The sequence below is a fragment of the Rhinichthys klamathensis genome, unplaced genomic scaffold (genome assembly GCF_029890125.1).
Source record: "Rhinichthys klamathensis goyatoka isolate OS25496 unplaced genomic scaffold, OSU_Roscu_1.1 h1tg000172l_1, whole genome shotgun sequence".
Taxonomy (NCBI): domain Eukaryota; kingdom Metazoa; phylum Chordata; class Actinopteri; order Cypriniformes; family Leuciscidae; genus Rhinichthys; species Rhinichthys klamathensis.
This window is the reverse complement of record NW_026606702.1, coordinates 1,478,490-1,501,533: the sequence shown is the minus strand read 5'-3', so window position 1 is coordinate 1,501,533 and position 23,044 is coordinate 1,478,490. Positions and strand designations below refer to the sequence as shown.

The following is a 23,044-nucleotide window of genomic DNA, read 5'->3' as shown; positions in this document are numbered from 1 at the left end:
GAACAGTCCGAATGTGTCACATGGACATCTGCTGCAGCTGATCCTGGATCAGTTCCATTAACTCAGAGCTTCTCTCGACTTCCTTTAGTGAGGTCAGCTCTTGTGGTGTCTGTGTGCGTGTGTAATTGCTAAAGACAGTGAGATAGAATGGAGGATTTGGCAGAATATCATGGACCCATCAGTAAGAGCCAAGCAGAAGAGATCCTGAACGAAGCGGGCAGAGATGGCAGCTATCTGATCAGAGACAGCATGAGCTCCGCGGGGTCTTACTGCGTGTGTGTGCTGTGAGTAACTGCATCATTGTCTTGCGAGTCTGAGTAGCGTTATGTGCAGAAAGCCGTAACAGTGGCGTGGTTATCAACTATAGTGGCTTGGGACCAAAAATGTGTCACGGGTCTTTTCTAACTGTTTTGGGACAGCAGGGAAAAACAATGCTATACAAATGAGAAACTATTATTTCGCGTGACAACTAGGGGTGGAACGGTACACAGAAGTCACGGTTCGGTTCATACCTCGGTTCAGACATCACGGTTCGGTACGATTTCGGTACAAGGGAGTGAAAAGCAAAGCAAAAATGCAGAAGGCATTTTTATAAATGTCTTAAGCCTTGTATTTTTTTAAATAAGTTTTATTAATAAAGGCATAGAACCAGTTTATTTGTAGTGCACTGACAGTAGTTTTATATAATTAGTTTATTAATTAAATTATTAAAAAGACGAAAAGACCTTGAGATATGTTTGGTAATTGTACCTGAATGAATTTAAAATTAATTTGCTATTTCAGATCAAGATATTTGTTTTCCTTCATTTTAATTAACTAACTTTATTCTCATCTGAATTATAAATAATTGATTTCCGTATAAAATAATACTACCATAAAAACTTTTGTTAACAGGTGTAGGTTACAGTTTGACAAGAGTTTAGAGTGTGACAAAAGCACAATGTTGTGTTTTATTGCGAGTGTACACAAATATAAGTAAACAATTTGCAGTTTTAATGATGTCCTGTATGAAAAAAATGACGGAGTATGTTTTTACGTTTCCACTGTTCGATCGCCCGTGCCTCTCTCACACACACTCACACACACTCACACACACACACACACTGTTCATCGCGCGATTCGCGCCCGCGGCTCTCTCTCTCTCTCGCACGCGCGCGCGCACACACACACACACACACACTGTTCATCGCGCGATTCGCGCCCGCGCCTCTCTCTCTCGCGCGCGCGAACACACACACACACACACACCGCGCCTCTCTCTCTCGCACGCGCGCGCACACACACACACACACACACACTGTTCGATCGCGCCTCTCTCTCTCTCGCACACACACACACTGTTCATCGCGCCTCTCTCTCTCTCTCTCTCTCTCTCTCTCTCTCTCTCTCTCTCTCTCTCTCTCTCTCTCTCTCTCTCTCTCGCGCACACAGACACACACACACACTCCTGCATTGCAATCTTGATCGCAGCCTGTTCATTGCTGCGTTCACAGTCACACCAAAAGCGAATAGAGCGAAATTCATCGCTATTTAAGAGGTTTTTTTTATTTGTACCGTGTATTCTGCGTGCAAATTCGTGCACCGAACCGTGACCCCCGTACCGTTTCGGTTCAATACGAATATGTACCGTTCCACCCCTAGTGACAACGCCTCATTCACGAAAACCATTGCGGAGTTCAGTTAGGGACAGCATACTAGCAAGCCTACTCTATTTCTGCCATAAATATATGGTAAATATTAAGACTATAGGCCTATTGCATGCTGTTCTGTTTTTTCCCCCATTCAAAATGAGCATTAACCATTTTTGTACCAAATATAGTTGTGTTACTGTGTTGGTACGCCACTTGTGAAGTAACGGTATAAAACCACTTAAGAACTGTTGTGCCATTATCATATTTGTTGGCAACTTGCGAGTAACTTAAAGCTCCAGTCCGTAACTTTTTTGGTTTAAAAATAGTCCAAAATAAACTTTTGAGCAAGTACATAACCAGCCAATGTTCAAAACTATCTGTTTGCCTTAGCTCGATTCAAAACGGTAAGGTTGTAATACTGTTTGTAATTCCAGTGGTACTGTTGGATTTCCGCGGGAAATTCGCGCATGTCTTTGCGTCATTACGTCACATCTGTACACATAAAGAAGGAGTCTCTACGGTGGCCGAGAGAGCTCAACGCGCTGCAACTGAAGAAAACACATGCAAATACAAAAAAACACATGCAAATAAAATAAAACGCATGCAAATACAAAAAAACGCGTGCAAATAAAAAAAAACACCCGCAAATTAAGAAAACATCTTCATCAGTTTCACAACACACGTGTGCTCCAAATACTCACAACACCACCAAATACAAACGCGCTGCAAAAGCTCACAACACAAATACAGAAAACGCGCTGCAACACAGAGCACAACGGAAATGTTTCCAGAGGAACCAAATAAGTGACGAACCCGGCTGAGACGTGCTGGAATAGATATCCATAAATCTATGCGTCCATACATATAGTTTTATGTCTATATGGACACTCTTGAAAATGAGATGTTGCATCTCAAGGGGCTATCCATTAATAAAATTGAAATTGAAATTAATTTCCTCATTATTTTCACCTGGGATGTTCCCATGACAACGCAGCACAGCGTCCATCAGCTGAAGAGCTGTTCTTACCACAGAAATATAATGCTGTCAACATAACGGATGCAAATACATTTTTATTTTTAGTTTACAAAAAAGCTTTTAAAATATGCGTTATATCTGTGTGTCTCAACTTTAAAATTTTGGACCCTACATTACCTAACATTTCTTACGAAACTTTTCTTTATGAAAATGTAATAACATGAAACAATTTGTACAGATAAATATCTTTCCTTCATGATTTTCTTCTTTATCTTTTTTATTTATTTATTTTAGTTTCCAGCTCATTGTTCTTTTCTCATTTGTATTCTGATGACATTGAACACATTGTTAATACATTTTGTACATTGTATACAAGTTGTATGTCATAAAAAAATGTAATCTCTGTATGTTTTGCACAAATAAATAAATAAAGTATAATTTTAAGCTGTAAGCACCAGCACGCATAGATTTATGGATATCTATGCCACTGCCAGCACGCACGTCCCAGCCGGGTTCGTCACTTATTTGGTTCCTCTGGAAACATTTCCGTTGTGCTCTGTGTTATTTGCAGCGCGTTTTCTGTATTTGTGTTGTGAGCTTTTGCAGCGCGTTTGTAGGCTTTTTGGTGGTGTTGTGAGTATTTGGAGCACACGTGTGTTGTGAAACTGATGAAGATGTTTTCTTAATTTGCGGGTGTTTTTTTTTATTTGCACGCGTTTTTTTGTATTTGCATGCGTTTTATTGATTTGCATGTGTTTTTTTGTATTTGCATGTGTTTTCTTCAGTTGCAGCGCGTTGAGCTCTCTCGGCCACCGTACTCGGCTAGTAGGCTATATTGCGTGTGAGGATGCTAGAGGTGGAGATTTATAGCCTTTTCTCACAGCACTTGATATAATTAAACGTATCAATTTGATGGCGGATCCAGAAAGGTTCAAACGACAATCACCAGTGACAACTGGAGATTCACCCGTTGTAAAACGCAAAAGTCTTCGGACTGGCTACAGAAAAGAAGAGACTGCAACCGGGCCCATGCGAAAACAAGAATAAATATGAAGGGCATTAAATGTAGTCATGCAATGCTGATGTTGTTAACAATAACAATTTGAGAACAAAGTATAATTTGCACGGTTTGCAGTGATATGATAAGCGATCGTTAGATTTAATCAGCGCGATTTACTGCAATGTTTTTTTCCCCTTAGTTGGTCAGAAGAACAAAAGTGGATGTTTCTTACTTGTTCAGAGGACATTTTCCGGTGAAAATTCTTATGTTGGTCATACTTCCAAAAAGTAGAATCTGTGATTCTGAATGCCAGTATCCACACCACGCGGTGACTGACAGCCTCACAGTCTCCTCAAAACATTGGATCCATCCGCGCTGTGCCGTGCCGAGGCACAACTCACGTAAAGTTGATAATTCCTCGAATAACTGCAATTGCAGATTTCGAACAGAGATGGCGACAAAGAGGAAAAACTACGGACCGCAGCTTTAACAAGATGTGTAGTTCACATGCTGTGATTAAAGGGGAACTTGGCAACTCTAGCTATTTCTTCGCTGATTTTCACTTTTGTTATCGCATGTTTTCTCATCGAGCTCCCCCAACAGCTGTGGGGCGTATATTTCACAACACTGTCGTAAAAAAAAACTCACTTGCGGCACCCTCCTCCCCCTTTCTACCGCTGCTTATGTGGATTTGTTATTATCGGAGCTGGACAACTTTATCGTGTGGAGCTATGTCTACCAAGGTGGGTAATACATCATACACAGTATCATAGAATTATGTCGAATTGCCATAAAGCAGTTCGTGTTTCTCGCTTCTCACCAGACTTCCTATTTCCAACTTCCCGGGACGTTAGTCCCCATGTTGCAAGCAGGGCCTGAATTTCGTTTTGGAAAATGGGGGGGGAAATCCCCCCTTAGATGATTCTCATGGGGGGGATTTTTTTTGTATGAGGGGGAGAAAGGGAAAATCATTTTTTCCAAACAAAATGATTACATTTATCTTGCCTAAATGTTTGCGCTCATTGCATTTTTACAATGGGGTAATATTGTTGTTAAGAATTTACACATCACAAGGAAGCTTGATTTAAATTGTTTAATTAAATTGAAAAAAGTAGCACAAATACAATAGAATAAAGATACAAATAAAGACAATTAAAGAGAAAAGTTTTTGAATAGGTCTAACACTAGTATTCATAAACAGAAACTGAATAAAGTAATCAAATGGAAAATAACACTGGGTAGTATTTTAGTCCTGAATAAATTAAATACATAGGCTATTAATCCTGATTCCTTTAACTTAAAGCTATCTTTTGTTGTTTTGACACAAATGGCTGCCGTCACTTTAAGAGCTAGTGCACGGATCCTGTGTTCATTATACTGGCATGCGTTTTATGCTTGGGCCTATTAAAGACAAAACCGACTATGTTTAGAGTATAGACCTTATGCACCAGAGAAACGAGGGCGCCGCCATCTTTAGAATATTGTCTTTGAACTTCCGTTTTTGCGGTCGCTCTGTATATTTCTATGGCATCGCTGTTCAGGAGTAATTAGCTGGTGAAGTTGATTTACTTATTCTAGAGTTAACGAAAGTTATCATGAGCATTGTAATGTTTATGATAAGCATTGTAAAGCATATGTCTTAACAAATTGACCTTGGGAATTTTTTTTAACGAGCCGTTCATTCATAACTAGGCAAGATCGCTGTGAAAATACAGACCGGAAGTCAAAAGACAATGAGCTCAGCGCGGAAAAGGGGCGTGGCTACATAAGGTCTATAGCCTACTCACAAAGACCGAAATTGACAATTTTGCGTGTTAAAGCAATATAATCCGCGAAAAATAGTTACTGGCCAGCTGTTTTTGAGGCGGATTTTCTATGAATGTGCGCATAGAAAATAATCTCTCAGAGAGCGCGCGAGCACTGATTAGTTTAAAATCGCTTGAATGTTTAAACTGGTAAGACTGGTGAGACTTAAAAGGACTTAAGTCACGATGCACTGCTGGCCCGATTGTGCAAGTGAATATTCCGTCATGTCCCGACCTTACAGTCTATGGTCCCGACTCCAAAACGCGAGTGTGTATTATCGCCGCAGCGCTTGATGCCTGCCTTGCACAACACAGAGAGAAGAGAAGGAAGACGCGCGGCACCGCTGAACACTCACGCTGTTTGTGAAATTGCGTCTGGAAGATAGTTGTTAAAAGAATGATTTGATTTTATTATCTGTGTGGATTACGATTGCGGGAATTTCCCGCATTATAAATGGGAGACTTGCGGGAATGATTAGAATTATGCGCAATACCCGCAATCCCGCGCCGAAATTCGAGCCCTGTGCAAGGATGGTTTTCCGCCTGGGATCACTGGGGGGAGCAGGGATAGTCACCATTTTCACCAGAACAGGTTATTTAACCATCCAGATGATTTCTAAACAGTTTTATTAAGTTGAAGAAGTTGCCAAGTTCCCCTTTAACATTAGCATGTAGTCAGTCGATTATTATCGCAAAATAACCCCCTTTAGGATGAAGCCTTCGCTCCGCGTCAAGGTAGGCCTTGCGATAGATTGTAGGCCTACATTTTCCCACTTATTAAACGGCTACTCATTTACATTGGCGTGAAATATTCAATTGACTTTAAATTATTTTATAATCTAACCTGTATATTACCTTTAAGCTTTCGTTAAGACAAAACAGTCTACTACAAGGTACAAAACATCGACAACTGCTACAAAACAGTAATATTAATACTGAGGCACGTTGAGGTTATTTGTCACTACAATCGATTAGACTACAGTACTGAGACTCAAGATGGCGTAATTTGTATTTATATGAGTATGAAACAAGAGAGTGATTCGAGTTGTGATAATAGATACCGGTATCATTACCGTGATGAGCAGACGGGCGATGCAGGGCAAGTTGCTAAACAAGGGTTGCATCCGAAATCGCATTTCGCATACTTCCGTACTATAGTAGGCGAAAAACAATGTGTGACAAAATAAGTATGTCCAAATTCACAGTACTCACTCACAAAAGAGTAGGCAAAAAGTACCCGGATTACCTACTTCTTCCGGCGCGATTTTGAAGTGTGTAATAATGGACACTTTACCATGCGGTCATGGTAGAGGAATTATGAAGAGCAGTGAAGCGACATAACTGACGCAGGTAGGTCACATGACAACATGGCGAATGTACGTCCAGGGCTTCTTCCAAAATCGCATAATCTCTTGAGTAGGTACTCATTTTGAGTAAGTAATTACTTCACAACCACTAAAAAAAGTAGGATGTTATATTTTATAGTATGAGTGTGTATGAATGTAATCTGGACATAATCATTGTGAAAATCAATGTGATTTTCAAAATCACAATCAATGTGATTTTCAAAATCCCTAGTGAAAAATATACTAAAATGTAGGCTATTGAAAATACATTTATTTTATGCTATAGCCTACTACAAATAGGCTACATTTACAAAGTTTAATTATGTAATTTAATATAAATACCATGCAATTGTACTTTTAGTATATTAAATTGGTATACTTTAAGTCTTCTAAACTGGAAAAACTAATTTTTTACTTAATGCACTTTAGTTATCCGTAAACAGTGCTTTAATTCAACTAAAGATATACTTAAGTATATTTGATTGTGCTGAAAAAGAAGTACTACTAATAAAGTTTAATTATAATATTCATATCAGTAAGTCTCAAATGATATGTCAGTAAATATGATAATGGATTTGTAGTATACCTAGTATGAAATAAATGTATTTTAAATACATTTTGGTATATATTTTTTTTCCACTAGGGACATTCACCATGTTGTCATTATCATGTGACATACCAGCATCAGTTGCGTCCCTTCATTGCCCTTCATAAATCCTCTCCTGTGGCCTCATGGGATAATAAAGTGTCCATCATATGCACACTTCAGAATCTTGCCGGAAGCAGTAGGTCATCCGGATACTTGCCTAATCTTTCATGACCACTGTGAATTCGGTCATTCTACTTTTGTCACACACACTATATTCTTTTGTTTTTCACCTACTATATATAGTAGGCAAGTATGCGATTTCAGATGCAGCCCAGAGAACATACTTGTTTTATTTATTCAAAATAAGTAACTACTCAAGAGAGTTTGCGATTTTGGATGCAGCCATTGCCTTTTAGACTAGTCTGACCAACTTTGCAATTAGGAAGGCTAATCATTCTAATGAGACCAATCCATCTTTTAATATTTTTACTTAAAAAAATGATGATCAGTCTTGAAGGAAAAAATGATGTGCACTGTGTAAGACTAGTCTTAGGGCGGTGGCTCAGTGGATAGCACTGTCGCCTCACAGCAAGAGTTCGCACCCTGGCTTTTTTTTTTCACCCGGTTTCCCCCACAGCACAAAGACATGCAGGTTAGGTGGATTGGATGCATGTAGGAATGTGTGTGAGTGTGAATGTTTCAGGAAGGGCATCGGGTGTAAAACCTGTGCCAAGTCAAATGTGTGTGTAAGTGGACCCTGCAAATGAGCTGAATAAGGGAAGATGGATGGACTTGCAAGACTAGTCTTAGTAGTTTATGTAACCAGCTACAGACTTAAGCATTCTAGACAGGCGTGTAATAGCTACAATACTATTCTATACTATCTATTATGCTGCAAATAATATCATAATAATAACTGTGTGTAAATCTCCAGGTGTGATGGATGGATTTACACCTACAGAGTTTTCAAACAAAAGGATGGCCTCTGGACAATAGAGGTACGAAGAGATTTACTCGAGCTTTGTATCTTTCCTCAAGTGAAACCTGGATATAGGCCTAGATCTAATTTTGTACAAACAGATACTTATGTCTTATCATATGTTGTGTGTGATGATGTGTGACCATTTCTGTAGCAAAATTGAATGCCACTGTTACAGTATTTCATAAACAAGAAGAGAACTACACTATATACTGTTGACTGCAGAAGAATACAGTGGAATTTTTGTTTTTCTATTTGTGGTCAGTGTTTTGCATGTATTCATTGCTCACCACACAAATGCACAGCCAGAGAGTTGCCAATGTATGTCTGTTATGTTTTAATATCACCCACATAGCCCATTTCATATGCATTAAGGAAAGGCAAGATGTGCAAAAACTTCAAACACACTTTGAGATGCTGATAAACATTTGCATTTTGGTTCACTATGAAACCAAAAACAGTTCCTTGTAACTAAAACAGGCACTTTAAAATGAGCAACATAACTTAAGGTCATGTTTTATCTCATATCATTGTGCTTCCTGTAACTGATCAGCATTAACCACCAGCCACACGAGCAGAATACCACAAAGCTATTTTCTTTATTTATATTTTACACTCACTCAGAGAAATCTTTCTCAACGCATGGGTCATATGGTAGTACCACGAGTTTGTATGTATTATTTCTTAGAATTACCATTTCTATTAAATTGCACAATAAAAAGTTATGTATCAGGTATAGTACTTTAAAATATCTTTTTAAGAGACCAGATTCATTTTTATTGAATTATTTTTTTCAGATGGCCCCTGGGATGAAGGAACGACTCTTTCGAAACGCAAGTAACCTCATTGCTGCGTTCAAGATCCCGGACCAAGGCATCTCTGTTCCTCTTCTGTATCCTGTGAACAAACCTAAACAATAACACACAAGTTGAAACAAACACCTCACTGTTTATACCTGCTGTAAATGCATGCATGGGTATTTCTATGTCTGAGAAAATATCCTTGCATACAGCGGTGGGGGCTCTTAAACCGCCATGGGTAAATTGTAGAAAATTTGTAAAAATGCTGTAAATTGTAAAAATGTATTAAAAGTGTATTAGATATATCAGGAGGGAGAAACCATTGAAATGCATTTAATGATTTCAATTTAAATAAAATAATGGTTGTTACCTTTCAAGTCGATATTAAAAGTAATTTGATAAATGCTCAGCCATAATATATGTGAAATACCTGTCCATTGTGGAAATACCTGTCCTGTCCTACTGTGTTATATTGTACATCTCTGTACAATACTGTGAAGAAAACACGGTTGGCAGACTGACAATTCAATGTTTTCAGAGGATTTTTTAAATAAAGAACCTCCTTGAATTAACTAGTTTCAGCAAATACAGATAGCCATCTATAGATCATTACAGAGAAACCCATGAGAAAAATAGGCCTTGAACAAAGTCAGATCTTATTTTCAGTCTAGTAATGAGAGTTTGATAACAAGCGTGTCTGTCTAACACTTCCTGCAACAATGCTATCACGCTAATGTTAAAAACAAAATTGTTTTGATTTCAAAGGATTTATTGTAAATGAAATTCAGAGCCTTTTTGATGTTATAAATAAAATATATAATATGCGTAATGTACTTTTTTTCCAGTCACAAAAAATATTTGCAGAAGAGATAATGTTCTATTTGAATCTTTATGATTCTTTGAACCGATATAAAACATTGATGCCTCAGCGTTTGAATGATCATTCCTCTTGAGAAACAAATGCAAGATATAAAGGTTACAAATGAATCATAAATCACTCTGGAGTGAACAAGTGCTTCAGCTGTTCTGTGCAAATACTCACACATACTCGCAACAAAGGGTTAAATTTGCATTTTTATTTATAAAAAGGCCACTGCCCAAAGTACTTTGTTTTTAAATAGGCATGTTTAACCAACTGCATTAATCTGTGTACATAAAGCCTATCAGCCAAATATACACCACAGGAACTCGTTTGGCCAAGGAGAGGACACTGAAGTTTTTTTAGTACTTGACTTCTGAGAGAGGAAGATGATTTGATCATGAAAAAAAGTACATATTCCTTTTTCATTTCAGCAATGATTGTGATAATGACAAAGATGCAAACTAAGATAAAAAGAAAAATATTTCTGCCACAATTTTTTTTCCTCGTGCAAAGTAATCGTACTTCAGTTGAAATGAACATCTGCAAAATATCGGAAACATAACGTGCCTTTAGAGCACCTCCTGCACAAATAATCTGTTAAATATTTGCACACTCTAAAAATTCAGTCTAATGCATTTATCTCCACCTTATATTCAGTGCAAATATATATCTCAGATTAAGATTACAAAGCTTGATGGTACAGCATATCCACAGAATTCACAAGAAAATACATTTACTCCTAATTCTTTTGAGTGTCATGTATAAATAGTCCAGTATCTATAAACAGTCTACAATAGTCCATTAATGATATACAAGTCCATATCAAGAGTCCTACACACAGAACGTCTACCCACAGTGCTGCAGACTTTAATAGTTTGTAAAAGACAAAAATACCGTTCTTTAGCAGGTGATTCTTTCATTTCCTTACACATCTTCCTCCTCAGGCCTCCTACTAGTTTCGAGAGGGATCAGAAAAAAGGAAAAGGACCAGTCAAAGTACTGGAAAAATCCAAACCGTTGGAGCTTTGACACTCATTTAGAAACCAAAATGACAGACACGTGAGGTGAGTTTCACATTTAGAGTGCAACAAAAGCAACAGAAAAACAGTGAAATCACATGACAATAAATAAAAAAGAGCAGCATATTAACTGTAAACTGGGACATGTTTATGCCACTGTGTTTAATTCCTGGGGTATGTTTACAAGAATTCACTTCACAGGCATTAGCATTCATGTTTTTGGCTCCTGCAAGCCAAACGTAAATAAATCAAAATAATCAAAAAATAAATAATTGCATATAACTAAGGCATGTGACAAATACTGAAGTTGATTATGTACAATATGTCTAAGCCCGTTTCATGTGATCGTTTCTAGCAGACCAGGAAGGCACAATTTACACATACATATTTTTTTATTTTTTTTCTACATTGGGAAAAAAAGAAAAGTAAACTGTACAGTTTTAGCAAAAAAAAAAAAAAGAACAAATTTGTCTTCCACAGCAGCGGTGTAATTCTCTCAGCTTCGTCAACACTGATTAAGCAGAAACAACACAAGATGGTGGTGAGCTCTTGCCAAGACTCCAAACACTGTGAATCTCTTGCTGCTAAGGGGTTAAGTTTTGTGACACTTTTGAGTCAGATACTTCTCCAGGACTCCAGAACGCTGTTGTGAATGTGACAGTTCCAGATCTCTGTTTAAACGTCGGCTCAATGAAATCACAAGGAAACCCCTCGGGTTTGCACGATTTAATGCCATAACCAGTTTGACTCGACAAGTCGAATGATTACTGTACACGCTCGAATGAGAGAATCAGCATGTGTAGAGATGAAGACTCCTTAATGTATGTCTAGAACAGTCACAGGTGAATCATTCTCTGCGCCTTCAGATTGGCAAGCAAGGCTTGTTCTTTAGTAAGAACGGTTAAGCCACTGTAAAACAGAAAGACAAGAAAGAAACAAAACCGAAAAACAGGAATCTGAACTTGCCAAGAGTGCATCAACAAATGCAAAATCAATACCATCATTTGTCACATTTTAAAGGCAATAGAGTCTTTCTCACTTTGTTTGGTTGGGGTTCTAAAAAAAAAGCTGAAGAGATATGTGGTAGCTTGGAGTGTATAAAGGGGTGTGTAGGCGTGTAGAGGTGTGCTGAAGTGCCGCTGTTACCTGCGACCAGTTTCCACATGTCTGATCAGGTGAATGTTGAAGGGGCTGTCTGCGAGCTCAGGGTGTTGTTCAACGGGCAGAGCGTAGAACCCATCATACCCTGAGACACGGCCCTCTGCAATAAGCTCATCCTTTTCTTTATCAGTCCATGACAAACTTCCGCCCTCCCCCTCCAGGACCCTTTTCTGCTCCCGTAGCCATGCCCCTTGCACAGCTCGTATTCGTGCCGCCTCCAGCACACGTGTGCGCTCTTCCTCCGGTGATGCTCCGTAGCGAATGTTAAAGCTAAGCGCCCCCTGCTGGAGCACAATGTCAGCGAATCGGCGCATTTCCCCTCCAACCATAGCACTTATCTGGGACACAGAGACGTTTACGCCGTTCTCCAACACTCTGACACCGCCTCCGGCACCACCCCCGGCCACTCCCAGATCTGCCTCGAGTGGGCCGGCTTTGGTGAAATAGTGTGTGTCACGCCCTTCCACCGTGAAATGGAGGCCACGCAGGTATAAAGCACCGTTCAGCACAGCCGCCACACGACGGCTGTCCTCGCTTGCCACACCGATTATCTCAGTCGCCACCACTCCATCACGGACGGCAAATTTCACACCTTTGCCGAAAATTGAAGAAATGGCAGAGAAAATTGGCCTGCGACCCTGCCGACCTCCAATTTTCCCATTGGCTGGAGTCATGGGGAGGCGATCCAATGAAATAAAGTTTTTCAAGTGCTTCTGAAGGTCACACTGGATGCCGAGTACAATCTGAGGTGAGATGTTATGACATAGTTATCATAAGTCTTGTTTGATTGGTGCACAAAATTAACTCTTAAAGGAATAGTTTACCAAAAAATGTACCCACATGACCGGATTGAGTCGGTGAGTTGGATTGGACATTGCTGCCACTTTCATGAATGTGTCAAGGAGATATCTATCATATGACATATTGCATAATACCTTTAAGATTCTTTTATGGTGCTTTTTGGTCATTTGGTCACATTGGAATTTAGCCCCAATCCTGATTCATTTTCATTATCACTTTTGTGTTCAAAAGAGGAAAAAACCAAGACCAACATTATTATCATTATATAGTTTCAAAACTTGACAAATGATGATGACACAAGAAAAAGTTAATAAAAAGAAAAGAAAATTGCTTTTTTAGGTAAACTATTAATTTAAGACTAGACTAAATAGACTAATTATGTTGGCGATGGATGCTGTGCTATGGGAAACCTCAACTTACCTTGCTGGTGTCCCAGGTTTGTGTGCGGATCTGTGTGGCCATCATCTCATATGTTTGCTCTGTGTTCTCCACCTTTGGTTTGGGGAACCCTGGAACCACATTATGAAGCTGGAACCCAAAGAGCTGCAGCCAGCTACTGATATCTGTCCAGAAACAGATGCAAAACACTGTAAAGCCGTTTAAGATTTTTGTTTAGCTTTTATAAAGAATGCCTTACAGTTTTAGAACTTGCAACAGAAATTCTTATGTTAAAAGACTACATAAGGAACTGTTCTGCTCATGTGAATGGAATATTACAGAAAATACTGAGCTACGTACAAGTCAGCTACCAAAAATTGAACGAAGTGTGAATGCGTCCATAGCCGTACCCGCTATTGAGGCCCCCAAGGTCTGAACCTCTGTTTTTTTAACCTGAGGTGTATAATAAAATTGCCTAATAATAACAGTTCTTTGGTGCTGCAAATATACTGTACAACGCCAAGATAACCGACTTTCTCATCTGAGCTGATCAGTGCTCTAACAGTGAAGCTGAGACGTACAATCCAATAAAAAAGCGGGCATTACCATTACTTTTTAAAAAGGCGAGCGTGAATTCCAGCGGAACGCTTCACTTTTAATGGTCAAAAGTGAGATGTAAGATGTAAGTAGATAGCTAAACTGTGAAGTGATAGAAATGTTAAACGACCGACAGTACTATCCAGGACTGTAAACAACTCAACCGGAGCCATTTTCAGCATATTAGGCATAAGATTAAGAATGAATGTGTGCAAATTGAGAATTATTTTTTCTAGTATTTTAACTTTTCTTAAACTTTCAGTTTAGCCTTTCAGTAAATACACTTATCCTCAAAACTACATAAAAATGTAGACAAGGTAACCATGGTAAAATGTGTGGCTTTGACAAGTGCGTAGGTTGTGGATAGGACAGTCATTTAGCCTATTGGAATGAAAAAATAATTAGCAATTTTATCTTTATTCATCACCTTCTTCCTTTAATTTTCTCTTTTTGGCAAGAAACCTGCAAGTATTTGCATCTTTTGTATTACTGTGCGTTCACACCGCCACCGGCGATAGCGTCAAAGTGGCCGGAAGTCATTCATTTTCAATGTGAGCCGGTGGCGAGCTCCGGCGAGAAGATACTGATGTACTGACCACATTTACATACTGAATAAACCTTTTTGTTTTGCACATCCCTTTTGCAATCACTGAAACAGTAGAGCCTCTCTAAAATGGAGTTGACCCAGGTGTTATGAAGACCTTGGTCTAATGCCAAACTAGCCTTGAGCAAGACACTTGATCCTAGTTAGCTGAGGGAGACTGTCCTAGTAATTAGTCTACAGCACGTTGCTTTGGCTATAACTAATGAATCTCAGCTCTGCCATGTGCTATTTCTCGGCTGTTCATCTCCCCTTAGGGAAATGTCACTGGCATAAAAGCACAATCACAGCTCACAAAGCCAAACCAAAAGCATGACATTTATTTCACTTGACTGGCTATCGCCCCCTGCTTCTAATTTCTACACAAAGTACAAGTGAATCTGATCATATTGGACTTTCCAAGTTGAAGTGCCTAGCCAGTTAGGGAAAAGATTCTCTCATAATTATATTTCTGTTTTATCTAACTTTAGCAGGTACATTAAAAAAAACTTAATTAGTCTCAGAACTTTTTTCTTACCTGTTGTGAACTTGGTTACATCCTGTAAGTTTCCCAGAGGATAATTGTTCCTAAATGAATACAAATTAAATGGCTTGGGATTCACACTCAGCTCTGCCCACAATTCGTGATTGGGCGTCGTCCATCTTCCAGCTACCACGTCATAGTCGCGTCGACCGAGATGCACCAACCGCGTGAAAGAGTCATAGAGGCCACCCTGAAAGCCAAAGACGAGAGGAAAGGTGGGGTTGGAATCTCGGTAAACGTCTCCATACGGTGTGTACCGAATTTCCTTCACCACGTGGCCGCGGCTACTGAAAACTGCAAGAGGAGTTCCAGCATTGTCACATGCTATATAGAATTCCTCGCCACTGCTCATCTCCATGGCGATGAGGTGTCCTTGAAGGTCATAATAGAGGGAAGTGATCTCCGCACTACTGTGGTTGTACAGGTGCGTCACCCGTGTCGGTTCCATCAGATCAGCGTAGAAGAACTGCAGCTGTGCTCCGTCACTACTACGGCTGGCCACTCTCCTTCCGAGCCCATCGTAACGGTACCACATCCTCTGTTCGCTGTCCCGGTCGTAGGCGCCTAAAAGCAGTCCATTCGAACCGTAATCAAAGAGAAGATTGCCACGGAGACGCAAGAACCCGTCCTCATCGGTGCGGTACTGGATCTCTCCAAGGCGTGTGATGCGGTCACGGAGATCATAGCGTAGCGGTGTCAATCGTGCACTGTTACCGTGACTCAGTAAGTTGATGTTTCCGTTTAGGTCGTAGCTGTAACGCCACTGTGGGCGGTCATTTATGGCGACTGTCTGCAACTGCCCATCTGCGTCATACTCGTACGCATAGCGCGTGATGTTGCTGTCCACGCCGATACGAATATCACAATTTACGACACGTCCCATGCTGTCGTACTGCAGTGTCATCCAGTAGGCGATGGATTTCAGAATCTCATACTGAACCTCGATTACTTGCCCAGTTGGGTTGAAGATTTTAGTGTGCTTCATGGCATGTGTGGTGATGACCTGGTTCAGGTCGTAGTTGATAACGCTGAACTTCCCGAACTGCTCGATTCGTCCCGACACGTCCACGTAGCGGTAGAGGTCAATCGGAAGTGGCGTTTCGTTGATCATAGCTTGCATGCTGGTGACTCTGAAGTTGTTGTAGCTGTAGTCGAAGCGAGCATTAACCAATCCTTCTTCGCTGAAACGATATATTTGTCTACTCACCAGAGGACCTGAATCCAAGAAATAGAGAGGAAAAGAGAAAAGAAAAAAAAATAAGATGAGAAGTTAGCAGAGAGCCACACAGAGGTTAGGTAAAACAAGAGTCAGCTTCGCCACAGTGTGAGATTGGATGAACTCCCCCACTGTCAGACGACTGATTGTGATTCAAAGCGCTTTTAGATCAGCCAAGCAGGAGGGGAGTGAAAGCGAAGTGACAAAAGGAAGATTAAATGTCAGCCTGTATGTTTATTGGTGCAAGAGTACAACCTGTTTACCTGTCCAACTGCTCACACATCTTACTTGTCTCTCTGTCTCACAGGATTATCACCTCACCTGTTTATTTGTGCAAAGATGCCATGGTGATACCTGTCTCTTTGCTAATTGAAGTAAGCATTTCACCTGGTTACTGGCTACAGCAAAACTTGATAAATGTATGGAAAATCGTATTACCTGGCTTTCTTTAAATTACGGTTGATTGGTATGGTATGACAGTACATAAAATGTGATGGCAGAAATGCCACTTATACTACGGTAGATATATTTGCATGGCTAATAGAGTACAGTATGTGTCATTTTTAATATAATTAATTAGGAGTAATCAAAAAGGGCACCACATGGTTATTAAAAAAGAAACCAGTTTGTGGTGAATTTACAGCAAAAATAATTAAAGCATGAATAGGAATTGGAATCTATAAATAATTGAACTCTTTAATGTTTATTTTAAGAAAGAAATATTTTGGGGAAAAATTGTAATTCCATTAACCATATGATCAGATAATTTTATTCACAACTAAACAACCAGACAGTTTGATTCACTAAAATAGAATCAACTCATAAGAATAATTTGTTCGGGAATCAAACTACACTGAAAGCACTGTGTTGTTGAGTCACTAAAAAGAATTGACTCAAATGAGTCATTTGTTTGGGAATTGGGCTACACTCGTGTTTGTTTTTAATACACACAAAAAAATATATATATACCATAATGTAAAATTACTCATGCTGTGATATACGATTTTGGTTACAGCGATCAGCCCTACTGTCAATGTGTTTATCAGATACCATTGTTTTTGTGCTGCTCTTACCTGTCTGTCTGTAGCGGATGGTGCAAACGAATCCTTCATGCATCAGGTGGATGGTTTTAACAGCACCTGTTGCCTCATCGTAGGTGAAGGTAATAAGTGTTGAATCATAGAGGATCTCAGCCAGCCGGGCCACTCGGCTGTATTTATAGATTACATGCCTTCCTGTGCCCAGGTACAGGCTCTGGAGCAGACGCCCATCGTGGGCGTAGTCTTGCGTGAAGCAGGAGGTGGGTGAGTCGGGTGGGGTGTAGGTGTTTCGGTAGTAGCCCACAGATAGAGAGGTCTGCAGGCTGTGTCTCACCATGCTGGGGAGGGTGACTGACAGCAGACAGTCTGTCTGATCGTACTCAAATGTATAGCGCCGCTGACTGTGTAACAACAGCTGGACAGACTGAGAAGGAGAAGAACCAGAAAGAAATAGAAGACAGAGAGAGACTTAAACATGTACAAAACCAGAATCTCATGAATTTTCATCTCATTTCACCCCCCCAATAAAAAAAATCAAATAAAAAAAATCTAATTTCATTTTGTTTAAAAATTCCCAAATTCTTCTATCCAGAAAGGATATAAGTTTTTTTCATTCCCATTATTCTCAATGGTTAGTATTTTTCTGTGCATTAATTTTTTTTATAAATTAAAAAACAAATCGAATAATCGAATTGAAAATAAATACTTGTTAAATACTTTTTACAAATACATTTTACACATTTAAATAAATGTATATATTTGTATTATTATAGTAAAGAGAATGAGATATGTTGCATTATGGGTAATGCAAATTGGGCTCTTGTCATAAAAATAATGTCAGAATGCAAAAAAAAAAAAAAAAATGCAAAAGCTAATAAAACAGACTTTGTTTTTAATAAAAAGTTATTATCAATAACAATTAATAAATAATAAAAAAAAGTAACAATTAAAAACAAATTAAAACAAGTTCTTTCTTCTCATTTTGGGGTCAAATACAACCTGGGCAGTTTTTTTTTTTTAGATTCACACAGGCATAGCCCCATCTCTCACGCACATACAGTACATACCTTTTCTAGAAAAGTGTAGCTCCAGATCTTCCCATTGGCCCATGTCCGTGTGATGATGCGTCCGTTATCATAGTCCCTACGCTCGGTCCAGTTGCCTCTCTGTATGCTGGTGACCAGACCTTCGCTCGAGTACGATACTCGCACTTGATTGTATTTACTGGGGGTCCATAGCACAGGCCTGCCCTTGTCATCGTACTGAACGCGCAGAGTGAACTTGCGATGGTCATCATAGATCTTCCCAACCCGACTCTCTTGACTATAGTCTATAGACAACACATTCCTGTTGTGAGCCTGAGCGAGAGAAGGGGGTGAGAAAGAAGGTAAAACTTATGATCTTATTACATCAGAGTACACAGAAACATGTGTGCAATAAAATTGGCAATACAAGAAGAACATTTCTTTCTCAGGGGCACAGAGGGAGACAGGGTTGCAGTTATGGCCAACATTATTCAGCAAGCATATACATCAATGAATTGACAATGAGTCTGGACCAGTTTGAAGCTCCTGATTTCACTCCGTGATTCCTAGATCAATTTCCAGGTCTTTGCAGATGATTTGGTTTGGCCGTCTACCACTGTAAGGGGCTACCGCAGAGTCTGGACCTTCAAGAAGATTTTGCTCCCATAAAAAGATAATGTCCTGTAGAGATGCCTGTTAGAATTTGGCTGAATATATTAGAATCAGTAATTGAGCGGGCTGCCCTTTACGGCAGCGAGGTGTGGCATCCACTAACAAATTAGAAATTAGTCAAATGGGGAAAACATCCAACTGAGACCTTGCATGCAATATTCAGTAAAAAATATCCTAAAAGTAAATGGGAACACCGCAAATAACGCATGCAGGGTGGAATTAGGCCAATAACATTAATTCAGTGATCCCTGTATCATTATAAAACCTTGCAATGAGAAGAGTTGAGTAAAGAAAACAGACCACTCGCTGAGCTGGTCCTGAGTTTTACAATTAATTGTACTAACATACATGCCCCTTGTGACCAGAGTAATTCTGTGAGCATAATTAGAATAAACCAAATTACAAACACAAGCAAAATATGGTTACCGTATATAATATTTGGAAACCCAAAGTAAAATGCAATTCTGTTTGGACCTAATAATACTGCACAGTGGCAGACTACTTATGCTGCCTTCCATTCAGCAAGTACTATATAGTCAGATTTACCAACTTGGAATTATCCACATATGACTTTGAATGGAATGAAGCACTGTCCACCGTGTCAGATTGAAAAAATCTCGGGTCAGGCACAAGGTGGGCTCAGTACTGGCAGCTCATTCTCTCTGTGTCTGTCACCGAATGAGTGACAGTGAGAAAGTGGCATTGTCTTCTTGTGCCTTTCTCTAAAATAAACCTACTTTTCAAATGTATTATTGATAGGGCTATCAGCATCAACACATGCAATTAATTAAAGATGTTTAAGACATTTGTTTACAGATTTAATTTGACATTATAACTGCTCTAAATAAAAAAATCGAATTAACAATATATATATATATATATATATATATCATCAGGTCAGAGGTCAACCTTCCGCCGGAAAAATCTCTCGTGAACGCATGTATGGCTGTTGCTGGAAGCCAGTGATTATAGTTTATAAAGTTTTAAAAATTGATTTGAACTATACCTTTAAGCAACAAATCAGCATATTTCTGAAGGATCATGTGATAGTGAAGATTGGAGTAATGGCTGCTGAAAAAATAAAATTTTCCATCACAGGAATAAATTACATTTTAAAATTATAGCTATTTAAAAAAGAAGAAGTTATTTTTAAATTGTAACAATATTTCACAATATTAGGGTACAATGGGGCTAAAGGCACACTTTGAGAAAAATGTGCTTTTCACTACTCCCATAGTGTGATTGCAGAAATATATATATGTTTGTATTGAACATTGATGGAGCAACAGATTTTGTGTGAAAATAAAGTGGGTTATTTTGTTTAAAATTCTTATAAATATATGAGGTGACAAGGTGGGCCTTTTACCCCACACACAGGGTAAAACCGTGTGGCAAAAGGCACAAAGCATTGATACAAATACTTTAGCTAAACTAATATGTTTTTAATAATGTCTAAGTTATTCTTGTTCAAAACAATCACTTTAGCAAAGTTTGTACGATTTTCTGTTAATTTTGATAAATAAAAGAATTCATTTGTGTTCAATAAATATACTGTCATTAAAATATGTTAATATAAAAATATATTTTAAAAATACAGAAACAAAATTATGTTAAAAAGTAAAGATTCTGAAAGCATTCAAGGAGATCCCATAATAATTTGATATTTACAGTGGTAACAACAAATATAATGTTATTATATGACATGATTAATATCATATTCTTAAAGGTGCAATGTGTAATATTTCTGAGAATCTATTGACAGAAATGCAATATAAGATCCATAACTATGTGTTCAGTGGTGTATAAAGACCTTACTCAATGAACCGTTATGTTTTTATTACCTTAGAATGAGACATTTATTTCTACATAACCGCGGGCACCCCCTTCTATGAAGGTTGACATATTGTGACGTCATGTTTCTACCGTAGCCGACAGCGAACACACAGCGCTACAGAGCGCGTTTCGTCACTACCTTGAAAGAGAAGCCGCAGAAAGCTAGAAGCTAGCCATAAACACCGTGAGTAGTGACTTTTCCCTTGTCAGTGGTGTAAAATATGTAGTTGGATTGTTTCATGCAACTTAGTTCTCCCTCGCTGTGTTATGGCTTTGACAATCAGCTGATTTGATTAGTACTATTGACCGTAGGGGATCTAGGGGATGCGGAGGCGCGTGCGCTGTTACAATCACGTCATTTTTGCCGCGCGCACCTTTGCGCTCATGCGGGCGCGTCGAGTATAAACAATGCTTTACGCTTAAACCAGCTCAGCCACAGCCCTACAGCATAACAGCTCATATTAGCCAGCTAAACTTTTACTACCCTGTTAGAAAAAATATGTAGTTGGATAGTTTCATGTGGTTCTTCTCCCTCGCTGTATTATGGGTTTGCTATGTGGGGAGAAATGTGCTGGTGAGACAATCAGCTGATTACTATTATTATATTATATATTAAGACCCTTGATCCTCACCTGACTATGGCTTTGTAAACTTTATCCATGATGTGGCTTATAATGGACTGTGGTACAGAAACTTGGCTTACTCTGGCTATTCTCTGCTGTCTCAGACGACGATATGTTTGTTCCGTTTTAGGAACCGTAGCTTCTTCAAAGGGGAGGGGTGAGCAGTGGGCTGAGCCATTAGTACAACCGAACCAAACTAAAAATCGCAACTAAAATCTACACACTGCACCTTTAAATATGATTGTTTCATTATAAATATGGTGATTATCTCTAAGGTGGACACTGGACACCCAACTTAATATATTATTTACCATCTGAATCGAACCATGTCATGTCAACAAATGGAAAAGTCAATCAGCTATTTATTATCATGTTGATTATTGTGCCTTTCGCCCCAACAGCAGGGGCGCCTTTTACCCCAATTACCATACTTTTACATATTCTTCCTTATTGAAAAACTGTTGCTTTAAGTAGCTTGAACAAAACTGAAAATCATTAAGACCTTTGTCTCAAAAAAAAAAATCCAATAATTTAAGCAATTCCTATTTGCTACTTAAATAAACAACATAATATATATATATATATATATATATATATATTAGATAAAATTAGCACACAATCAACTTTGCGCTGCTGCCCGTGATCAGGGAATCAGACCAAGGATCAGCCAAATTTCCACGTGCATCTTGAAAAGTGGATGTTTTGGAAAGTGCTGTGGCAGGTTTTTGTGTCATCTAGTGGTTTAGAGGAAAATAAAATCAAAGGAGCCTTTTACCACAGCATAAGACACTTCTTTTAAAAAACATTAAAAAAATCGTATAGTAAATCCTACTAAAACTTTGATTTACTGTATAACATTTTCTGTTAACTTCTATTAATTATCATTTGCAATTGTAATTTGTAGTGCCTGTAAAGCACACTAAAACTGCAACCAAGAAGTGAAACTGAACAGTGAAAGAGTGAATATTAGAAAGCATAAAATAGAGAAGAGAAAGATTTATGGAGTTTATTCTAAGAGGAAGTTGGAACAGTGTGTGAAATGCAGTGAACAGAAAAAACTGTGCAGTGCCTGTTATATGGTATATAGAGAGTATATTAGAGAGAGCAGGTGTGTAATGTAGTCTGTTTCTTCTATTTTTACCACACTAAAGTCTCTTTAAGGAAAGTCAGTTAACTCTGCGGCCATTTTGTAATGTCCTGAGCAGCAATTAGTAGTCAGGTAAGTACAAAGTACATATTCTATGTAGATTACTGGAATGAGGAAAGACTGGAATGACCGAAAGACAAAACTGTTTTCCAAGCTTACATTTCAATAACACATGTCAAATCACTAATACAATCAATATACCCAGTGTTTTACTTTTGCCAGATCTTCCTCCCACCTTTTAGGAAGACAATGAACATGTGAAGTAAATAAATAAAGCTTGCTTTAATATGGGGTATCAAATAAAATAATGCAATTTAAGCTTAACGCACAATGGTGTTAATTAAAGCTAAAAAGCGATTTAATTTGATTAGATTTTGATTTAGAACGACCCAGGTTCAATTCCAAAGCTGGAATAAATTA

The 23,044-nt window shown here is 38.7% G+C and overlaps 2 protein-coding genes across 8 annotated transcripts in view; one reads left to right on the top strand and one right to left on the bottom strand.

Moving 5' to 3' along the window:
• The first annotated feature begins 91 nt into the window (after positions 1–91).
• Positions 92–9,475, top strand: sh2d1aa (SH2 domain containing 1A duplicate a). Its single transcript, XM_056259994.1, has 3 exons — positions 92–284; positions 8,282–8,345; positions 9,124–9,475. Exons 1-3 carry the CDS (start codon positions 148–150, stop codon positions 9,244–9,246), a joined length of 324 nt encoding a protein of 107 aa, XP_056115969.1. The 5' UTR covers positions 92–147; the 3' UTR covers positions 9,247–9,475.
• A 2,212-nt stretch (positions 9,476–11,687) lies between these two features.
• Positions 11,688–23,044, bottom strand: part of tenm1 (teneurin transmembrane protein 1) — a 185,562-nt gene continuing 174,205 nt past the window's right edge. For all 7 annotated transcript variants that reach the window (XM_056260097.1, XM_056260098.1, XM_056260100.1 and 4 more), the window contains 5 exons: positions 18,392–18,682; positions 17,358–17,748; positions 15,063–16,283; positions 13,390–13,532; positions 11,688–12,911 (listed from right to left, as the gene is read on the bottom strand). In XM_056260097.1, coding sequence (XP_056116072.1) covers positions 12,150–12,911; positions 13,390–13,532; positions 15,063–16,283; positions 17,358–17,748; positions 18,392–18,682 — 2,808 coding nt within the window. In that variant the 3' untranslated portion in view covers positions 11,688–12,149. The remainder of the gene's footprint in view (positions 12,912–13,389; positions 13,533–15,062; positions 16,284–17,357; positions 17,749–18,391; positions 18,683–23,044) is intronic.

Coding starts and splice junctions, on each gene's coding strand:
- sh2d1aa (XM_056259994.1), top strand. CDS start 148: ATGGAGGATTTGGCAGAATATCATGGACCCATCAGTAAGAGCCAAGCA. Junction 285..8,281: donor TCTTACTGCGTGTGTGTGCT/GTGAGTAACTGC, acceptor GTAAATCTCCAG/GTGTGATGGATGGATTTACA. Junction 8,346..9,123: donor ATGGCCTCTGGACAATAGAG/GTACGAAGAGAT, acceptor TATTTTTTTCAG/ATGGCCCCTGGGATGAAGGA.